We start from the raw sequence: 10,291 nt of genomic DNA, 5'->3' as shown, positions 1-10,291 counted from the left end.
GAAATCGCACACAGTTTGGATATTGTTTTGAATTAAACAGGATTCCATTCGCGTTCCCTTTCCCCCCTTTTTAACGGATTTTTATTTAATGTAAGAGGAGAAAAGTAACTACCATGGAAGCTTTTTCCCGGCCCAGCGGGGAGATCCTGAGGAGAAACCCACAACAGGATTTCGAGCTCATTCAGCGAGTTGGGAGCGGAACTTATGGGGACGTATATAAGGTATTTTTCTCATCGACTTAAAAAGAGTACAGACATTCATTCTTGTTCCTATGAAGCGAAAGAGGTAGTTTCACGTCAATACATCCGTGTACGGGCAATTGTCACAACAGGGGCGTGCGAACACAACGTTTACGTGAGCTACAGACAAACTACTGGCGTTTTGAATTTCTTTATCTCCAGGCTATACGCATCGGTATGTGAAGAACGAAATTGTTTTTATCCTGTTGCATACAGACAACACAAACAGTAGTCGGTATTGTGTCGCATCTAAAGCGTGGCGCAAGGTTTGGAGCCGTCTGCGGTCCGGTGAGCTGTCCTGCATCACATGCACTGCGTGTTGCTTACACAAGTGCCCAAGGTTTTATACCGGAATGTTAAGAAGAGAGCATTCCTTGTGATGTGATGAAACCTCTTGCTTTTGATGCGACTCTTTTGTGGTGTGTGCAACAGCTACCACCATAGTTTTAAGGTACAATAATGTAAATCGTATACAGAAAGTGTATTCGTGCTCTCCGCCATGAACTGGAGTCATCTGCAACGATACACGGCGTGTTTGGAGTCGTCCACGCAGACATCAGAGATTGACATCGCTTTGAGATGCAAGGGTGCAGTTTCCAAAGTAATTCAGGACTTTCCGACTTGTAAAACGAAGAGACATCCCTGCATAATTGGTGGGAATTGTACTTATAAAAACGGTGGCTGATAACGTCCGTAAACTTTAAGAATTTCTGTGTATTCAGCTAAGCCGCAGTCAACAGTACAGGCTTTTATGCCAGTGTTTCTGTGGCTGATGACTTTTTCCAATGTCTGGTTTGGACTGCTTAAACCGCACATTGGGTTCTATATGAGTTTATTTTTTTCATATGGGTTATTTATGGTGCAGCATCACTCTCTGCTTGAAGTAGTGAGGGAACTTTAGTCCTGATATAAACGTTACATTATTTGTGAATGATGAACTCAAGTATTTCATAATGTGGATGTCTCTAGTATTAGGTGGTGTTATTTAGGTGTTTGTTTTTTCCTACAGGAATTGGCGTAATTGAATTTGCAGTTTGTAGAATTATGATTAAAGAAAAACTGCTTATTATATTGTGTATGGGTAATGTCCTGGTCCAAGACCGGAAAGCGTGGTGAGAGATGATAATAATTATAATAATTGCTTACACTTATATAGCGCTTTTCTGGACACTCCACTCAAAGCGCTTTATACAGTAGGTAATGGGGACTCCCCTCCACCACCACTAATGTGCAGCTCCACCTGGATGATGCGACGGCAGCCATAGTGCGCCAGAACGCTCATCACACATCAGCTATCAGTGGGGAGGAGAGCAGAGTGATGAAGCCAATTCATAGAGGAGGATTATTAGGAGGCCATGATTGGTAAGGGCCAATGGGAAATTTGGCCAGGACGCCGGGGTTACACCCCTACTCTTTTCGCCCTGGGATTTTTAATGACCACAGAGAGTCAGGACCTCGGTTTTACTTCTCATCTGAAGGACGGTAGATGGCCTATAGAATCGCAGAGAGTCGGATCCGACTGACCGGATAACATCATCATCAATGTCCTGGTATTCTCCTGATACAGTGTTTGGTTTCCTTATTCATGTTGAATTGTACATCATGAAATACATAAACGGAACACACACTGGTGTAATAGTAGTGGTGGTGGAGGGGAGTCCCTATTACCTGTTAAGTTCTTTGAGTGGAGTGTCTGGAAAAGCACTATATAAGTGTAAGCAATTATAATTATAGTGACCTGTCAGCATTGTATGTTTGAAAACCAAAGTGTTGCTAAAATGGTAAACTATGTTTGGCAAAAAGCATGGCATATTAAAATCAGAATGTAATAATGAGTTGTCATGGTTTGTTCCCTGACTGTAGATATTTGTTCTGCAGATACAGTGTTTGTTCTTCTTTTGATCTTGTTTAGCATCAGTGCTTCCTAGGCAGGTGACACTGTGCACCCGAGTTGTAGATAGATCAGTCAGTCCCTTACTCTATCAGATTTCATTGTTTCCAGCAGTGTATGTGGTGAGCTTTATCACTGATCTTTTCTGGAAGGCACATTCATATTCTCCTGATCACTGTATGTCTGTCGATACAAATTTTCAAGACTAGGTTACCTTTTGGAGAATGTGCTTTCTGTTCTGTTGCACAACGGAATGTGGAATGGTCTCCCAGCATGCTTTAAAGACAGTCAGCACTTTTATATCCTGTCTTCTAACTTGCTTTTATCTTCTAACTTTTAATTCTGTTTTTCTCTACTGTACTGACATGTCTGTTGTGCCTTGTTTTGTTTTATTGAAGAGTGACTTGAGATGTCACGAACATCACTTGATAAAGAAGAGGCTGTAATTCTCCTCACCACAGTGGTGCAAGTCGAAACAAAGAGGTCAGAATGCTCATGTCTGCCCCCTGATGTCATCTGGACAAATCATATGGAAGGGCTCATATCGGCTGAAATAGCCAGCGGAGAGACATTGAATTCATCCTTCTCTTTCTACTGTAAATGCACACTGGTCTGGTTTTCCTTTTGAATGCTACTTAATCTCAAGTTAAATAGGGCAAACCCCTACTGTTTGCTCTGGCTACTGCCCTCAGTCCGTGTATTCATTGGCGGTGGACTACAGAAAGTTTTTTTTCTGTGGTATTTTAAAGGAATAATAATGCATTGTTGTCCCTTTGAGTTTCATGTAAGTCAGCCTGTTTTCCAGTGTATTATTTAGAAGTTCAGGCTTGTACACCTGTTTATACCATGTCTCTTTGGCAGGAGTGTTCTGGTACAGCCATGGTAACTATAAATTGGCAGAAAAGTGAAGTTTATGCCCCTAATAGGCAAAAGAAGGCATAACTGTCAAGTACTTTTAAAATGTTTCTTAGAAAGCGTTAGCAGATTTGGCATTGTTAAATATCACCCATAGCTAAACATTTGGTTTTCTTTGTTTAAAATATTTGCCTCCTTACTGATAACTTAAAGCTATCTGCATTCTGTTTATAAAGTCTCCTTGAATGAGATTATATTGTAGGTTAATTTACGTCATTTGTGGTTTTTTGATGCCTCAGTGTGGTCAGTGCTGTAACATTCTCTGAGTGGTTCAGTGGGCTCCACCTTTATCTTCTCTGGAACACTGAAAATGTTCAGACACTCTTTTCTAAAGGACAGAGCCTCTTGTTGATTTCTGTTACTCTGAAATAGTGAATTTCAATGGATCCTACTGGAAGCTAAAAAAAAATTCCAGCTCATTTTTTCCATTTCCCTGGTAGGGCGAAGAAAGTAAAAAGGAAACCAGCTTGGATAAGGCGATCACAGAAGAGGAGATTGATACAAGTCTGATTTAATTCCTGTTCCCTGGTTTGAGTAGCTTACTGTCTGCATTAAATTGGCAAAGAGACATTTTAATCTGCGAAGTTTGCCTTGTGACACATATGAAGATGATTAGCATTAAGCTGCCTGTGTATTAAGAAATCACTTGGTAGGGTGTTTTTTTATGCTGGTACAAGACTTGCATGGTGCAGTTTCAGAAGTTGATAGGAAGCACTGAGAGATGAATGCAGTTTTGGGACAATTATGTTTTTTTTGGCCTAGTTAAAGGCAAATGTTTACTATCGAGCTGTCTCAGTGAGTACAAATACACAGTGCCTTGCAAAGTATTCAGATGCTTGCATACCTTTTAGTTTACATTTCTTTTTGCTTTGAAGCTTAAAGCTTAAGATGCTTTTGAAGTACCATCATATATGTTACGTACGCAACCCACTCCACACATTCAAAGCAAAAAACAGAAATAAATAAATATATTATATTATTTCTGAGAGACTTTAAAACGGTTATCTATAAGTGATGCCCTGGCAACCTGGGAGTGCTTAAGCAAATCTGCCAAGAAGAATGGGTAGAAACTGGACCAAGCAGTATGCAGCGTTGGTACCAACTTACCAGAAAGACTTGCTGTGATTACAGCCAATGGTGCAGCCTTCACATACTTCATTGGATTAAAGCAGCAGCCAAATAAATCAGTCATTACGAATTTACTAGTAATGTAATCCATCAGTAAGAAATGGTGGCTTATTTTACTAAAATACTCTTACTGATACTGTATGCTTCATGGTGCATAAAACAAAATGTTAATGATCTGCAATAAGTCATGGAAATGACCATTTTACTGTGTGTTTAATAATCTACCGTACTATAAATAGATTGTTTTGTGTTCATCTATTGCAAAGCCAGTGTGTAGGTGAGGCCTAGGTTAGATTGTGAATTCTGAGGCAGGCACTGCAGTCCACTAGTAAATATCTTACTGTATACTGGCCCACATCCTCAGCCCTGACCAGAAAGACTTTCCAGGGCTCTCCATAATCATGTTGTAATTTTGCAGTGTAATACCAACAGGATTAAAAATATTCTGATGAAATGTTTGTGGTTTTGGAATATAATTCATATTGCGTTCTGAATTCAGAAAGAGGCCTTATAGAAGATGTTCCATACATTTTGTTTTTAGAGAAAGATTTCTTGACATGTGTTGCTTGCTCAAAATGATTGAGTCCTTGGCTCTCCCAGCTGCTGCTTCAGTTTTGTAGACAATCTTTTTTTTTAAGTAGCAGAAAAAAGCAGCCCGGTGTAGTGATTAATTTTTCATGCACCCACCCTGATTTTAGCTTTGAAGGCAGGTTTTCTTTGCTAGCCAAAATACGTTTCTGCTCGGAGGACCAAGAGATAACCTGCAGCCCTTTCTGTGACATGAGGAGAACTAGTATTCTTCCTCATTGTGCCAGCTGTATTTGTGTTTTGTGCAGCATTGAAGATAAAGCGATCATTCTTTAGTGTTGAAACTACCATTTTCTAAAATTTGGAAGGTTTAAAACATTAAGAAATTAAAACTTTGCAATATTTGATGTTACAGAATGGTGTAACGTATTTTAAAACTGATTCTTTAAAATGTGGTTGCAGTTTCTGCATTCTCCTGGTTGTGTTGGTTGTTTATTTTACAGAAGCTGTGTGTAATTCTCTCCTCCTTTCTGCTTATATTTGCCCGACTGTCTGCTTCTGAGAAGCAAAACAATACTTTATTTTTTTTTAAGTTAGTGGACTCTACAAAGAAGCTTTTATTCTGTAAATGAGCAGATGTAATGAATCATTGACGGTTCCCTATACCATTTCCAATCAGCTTTAATTTTGTGCCTGACTGCATTTTGTGAACGAAGTGTATACTATATATGGAAGTGTATACTGTATATGGAAAAAAATTGATCTGAAAATGGCAACCTTCTGCTTAACCAGCATTTAAGAAATGAATTAAGGGCGCAGTCTGTGACAGTTTTATCTAGATTATTTCTTTGATAAAGAAGGTTAACTGAAGGAAGAAATTAGTTATATTTTAGATTCAATTTATTAATTGAGCTATAGTACAGTCTACAGTTAAGATCTGCCTGAAATGAAAAGGTCCAGAATTTTTTTTAATGTTATTGAGAAGATAATGTGTGATTTGCTATCAAATGTTATGTCAGGAGGGGATGGGCAATTTAGAAATTTGTGTATCGCTCTAGCTTTGCTTTTTGAAATAGAAGTGAATCTCCTGTGTTGAAACAGACCACAAGCAGATAGCTGTGTGTGGTATTCTCCCTCAGCACAGAAGTTCACGGCCGCGCTGAACTGAAATGCGAGCAGACTGCTGTCTGAACACGCACTTGGTACGTGAAGGGTCTCACTTTAAATGACATAGGAAATATTTGGGATTTTTTCTGCATTGGAAGGGATTCTTTTATATCTTTTCACTGATGTTTGTAAGCTATGAGACCAACAGTTACAGCTACAGTATGTGAAGTAAATGCTTTTAAGAATACATGCTTTATTTGCTTGTTTGAAGGCTAGAACAAACATTATTCATTAAGACACAGTAAGGGTTTTGTTTAGGAGGTTTTTGAAGACCACCACTCATAAATTCTTCATAATGTCATAAATAAAAAATCATTAACTATCAGAAATTGGTCTCTTCGATTTTTCTCATTTATTTCTAAACAGGAACTACCTGGATGAATATTTATAACTCGGAACAGAATGTACTTTTTTACACCCAAAGCTACAAAAATCTGGAACAAGCTGTCCAGCTATATTGTTGAAGACGGCATGCTGGCCTCTTTCAAAGAAGGAAAAATGTGTTTCTGTGGAATAGCTGGGTGCGATTCTTCGATCATTTAACTCCTAGCAACCAAATGAGCTGAAATGTGCTGAGTGGTCTTTAACCTTTCTTATGTTCTTTAAAAAAAACAAAACATTGTAGGTTAAAAAGCAAACTTGAGCCCAATGTGGTCTTCCCCATAACTACTATGCTCTTTTGTTGCTTATACTTGCCTGGCACAATACTTTGATTAAGGTAATCAAAAAGAACTGTTAGAGTGATCATCCATAAAAAAATATCAAATATGCACTCAAGTAATCAAGCATTTTCCCCGATGATCATCCTATGGCTTGTTTAACATAAATCTTGTGGCTTTTTAGCTCTTTTATCAGGCTAACTGGGGCTTTAAAACGCAGATCCTTGTTTCTCTGAAGAGATGTTTGTATTGTCCTGTAAAGTACCTCTCTGTTAGGCTGGTTTGAGACAGACTGCTTGTATTGGCCTGATGGGCTGACGTCAGTGCGCTCGGTTTTACAGTAAGATTGGCTGTGAAAGAGATCAGGAGCAAGAGGAAAAGTATTGCTGACTTATTTATATTATGAAGGTTAAAATTTCACCCAAGTATAGTATGATTCAGAATAAGTCTTTTTTTAAGTGGGTTGTCGGCAAATTAGTCATGCCATACAGATGAAGTAATGTGATTCAGCCAAAGAGAGCTTCATTATTGCTTTATATGTCTCAGAAAGCCAAGTATATTTTATATCTAGTATCTTACTTATAAAAAGTTTTAAGATCTTAGAAGCATACAATCTATGAGTTTCAGAATGTAATATTAATTAGATATTGCTATTTCACAACAGTGAACCTTCCAAAGAGACTTCTAATGCTGCCTTTTACATTAATAAAGTCAAAGTTGGTGTCCAATGACAGCCGTTTTGCCTTTACTTGTTGCCCAGTTTGACCAGTGAAAGAACAGTTTATATCTTACAAGGAACACCTTTCAGGCACATAGGCCCCCAGGACTAGGACTGAACAGCCCTGGTGTAAGTGAATGGACTTTTATTGTGTATCATTGGCATAGTATAACTTTATATATAGTACAGTGCTGTATGGATCCATACCGTGTTACGATGTTTATAACAGGAAGCAGTCTTGTATTGTAATGAGGAAGAGGTTATTTTAAAGATCTTATTTTAAATTTTAGGTTATATTTAAACAGTTGTAGAATTTTATTTTAACGAGACAGTACTCATTAGATTGCGTACATTATGAGTAGTAGTACTAGTAGTAATGATGCTGGTGATGTTTAGCATCTGTTGCTTTTTATTCTAGCTGGGCTCTTGGCTGTGTAAATGAACGCTTTATTGAACTAATAACGTCATTGATTGCACCTATTCTCAAGATAGTTTTTACAGTAATTTGGGAATATTTAGAGGTTAATTTAAAACAATTCAAATGTCTAATTAGTAAATGATGAGCTATATGTGCGCTTCAATTAAATAATCAAGAGCTCAGCTGGAACATCAACAAAGAGACATTTAAAACATTTTAAATATTGCCTTTATGAGAAATCCTTACATACTGATCAAGGGAACTGGGAGTAAACATCCATGGCTGTTTCTGAAGAAACTTGGTATAGGGGAAGGTGTTATATCATTAGTCATACTCGGAATGAATGCAGTTTGCATTGTTTTTCTTGCAACTATGTTTGTTAGTGATCATACACTATACACTTTTACAGTACATTGGTTTGATTAGCAGGATGTTTCTGGTTGCTCTGGGAACTGGGCGGAGACAATTTCTTGTTAATTAAATTACCCACTACTGGTACCTACAAAAGCCAGCCTTTGGACCTTTGGACATAAAAGGATGTTGTAGATTTTTTTAATTTCAATTATTTTTCCTAATAATTATCTGTTTTTCTCTTGACTTTTGTTGGTTGCAAGGTCACATTAAAGATGGAAACATGTCTGATATGATTTATCTTGATTTCTGGCTTTACATCACAAAAACCTGCAATTTCAATAAGGGCGTGTAGACTAGTTTTATATCCACTGTACGTGGCTAGCTCACCTTAACCAGCCCCAGATTACCAGCTGTAGTCTCTCCAGACTTCGTTCAATGTACAGAATGTCTTCCCTGCGGAGTATTGGGGTCTAGTAGATTTTCAGTCTCCTCATACGCGCTTGTAGTGCAATGCCAAATAGAGGAGTCTCTTGGGGAGTTTGCCACATACTGGATTTGCAGATCTGAACACTTCAAATTGAACAGAACTGCCCCGTGTTGCCTCTAAATTTGACACACTAATTAACAGCAGATTATTCGTTACATTTCGCATTCTGTCCTGGATGAAGTACACACATTGCCTAGGAGTTTTTAGGTGGTACTATCCTGCTTTGTGATACTCCATCTGTGTTTGTGGCACAAGGCCAGCTTTGAGTTTTGTTCTCCTGGCCTATTGGTGCAACAGTCTTGTGCATTGTCATTGGGTTCACCATGCTGTTTGCATGGCTACTGTAAGCAGAGCTCTCTAAATAGGGGACGTTGAAAAGCTGAAAGAAAGACGAATACGCGTTTCAGCTGTGGGGCCTTCTGTATCTGTGTGGGAGGGGTGGGTGAGGAAAGTAAAGAAAGTGTGAGAATGGGCACAGGAGTTGGGAAAGGAGGTCCTAAGAGATGGTAATCGGGAGAGGAGTGAAAGGCTGGAATCTGTGAATGAATGGAGAGCTTTCAAGAGAAATTAGTCAATCCACAGCCAAAACCCTTGTTTTCGTATTTCTTTGTACTTCACTGTTTGGAACGAACCTGTTTTTTTTTTCCTGTGCAGCCAACACACACTGATGAAACCCCACACTCAACCACTAACGTCCATGTTCACATAGTGGCCTAAAGTCCCGATACACAATTAATTAAATTTGAAATTTCATTTTTCTAGTAATCCCCTATCTAAGGACAGGTGTGTTGGAAAGTGGCAAATTTAAATTGTAGCATTTTCAGGATAAGGGAGGCTTTTTGACAAGGTGTGCCTGCTGTTAATAGTTCTGGTGTTCACATTCTTTGTAACTGGCATACACTGACTGTTGGGGGAAAAACAAAGATTTGGGAAAGGCAGATCCTGTTTAAGCGACTTGTTCTATTTTAAATGAGCATTTTAAATGAGCAAATTTGAATAAGCAAAATGCGTAGTGAATAAAAACAAAGCTGATGGCGTGATTCAGTTATACGCTCAGAAGGTTCTTCTTAAAAGATGAATACTCAAATTTCAGAGAGTGGGGCAGTCAGGATATGCATGTGTTTAGATTCAAAACTGGTTGATAGATAAAATTAAAGAGTACAGATAAAGGATGAATGCTCGGATTATGATGATGAAGGTAGTGGAGTACCACAGGTTTTTCTTAAATTCTGTTAATGATCCCCTGGTGGCCTGCAAAACTACTAGAGGGAGTCTGTGGAAAAATAAAATGTGATTTGGAATCAGATTTACAGCTAAAACTCATCGTTCCAACCTGTGAAACCAACCATCTCATTGTTACTCACATACACAGAGTGCTGTGCTTGACAAATATATTTGTTGAGGTATTAAGATATTCACATAATTTCTGTACTATAATTTTCTTAAATTTCCATATATGGAGGAGAATAAAAAAAAAATTTGGAAAGGGGTCTGTATACCAAAAAATGTTGGAAACGACTGGTCTTAAATGCTGGTGTGTTAAGCAAACTAGTCAGTTTTGCAGCTCATACCAAATTAGGAAGATTTGCGAACACTGCAGAAGCTGCCAAGAAAGTTCAGCAAATTCTTTCAAAAATACTGGGCAAACACCTGGCAGATGACTTTTTAAGTAGGGGTATGCAGAGTTTTACGAGCAGGTAGGAGAATCATAAAGCACAGATGTGGCAGTTAACATCTTATCATGTAGATAAAGGGATTGGCTGCAGGGAAACATTGACTGTGAAGAG

At 38.4% G+C, this 10,291-nt stretch overlaps 1 protein-coding gene across 3 annotated transcripts in view; it reads left to right on the top strand.

Annotated features, from left to right (window-relative positions):
* Positions 1-99: 99 nt before the first annotated feature.
* map4k5 (mitogen-activated protein kinase kinase kinase kinase 5) overlaps positions 100-10,291 on the top strand; it is a 62,637-nt gene continuing 52,445 nt past the window's right edge. For 2 of the 3 annotated variants that reach the window (XM_088648273.1, XM_088648271.1), the window contains exon 1: positions 100-221. In XM_088648273.1, the coding sequence (XP_088504399.1) occupies positions 114-221 (108 nt within the window). In that variant the 5' untranslated portion in view covers positions 100-113. Of the gene's footprint in view, positions 222-248; positions 841-10,291 lie in introns of those variants that run through there. The other variant, XM_088648272.1, reaches the window with a different exon arrangement.

Source organism: Lepisosteus platostomus, chromosome 10 (assembly GCF_059453375.1).
Source record: "Lepisosteus platostomus isolate fLepPlt1 chromosome 10, fLepPlt1.hap1, whole genome shotgun sequence".
NCBI lineage: Eukaryota > Metazoa > Chordata > Actinopteri > Semionotiformes > Lepisosteidae > Lepisosteus > Lepisosteus platostomus.
The sequence above is the reverse complement of the archived record's forward strand: the minus strand, read 5'-3'. Positions and strand labels throughout refer to the sequence as shown.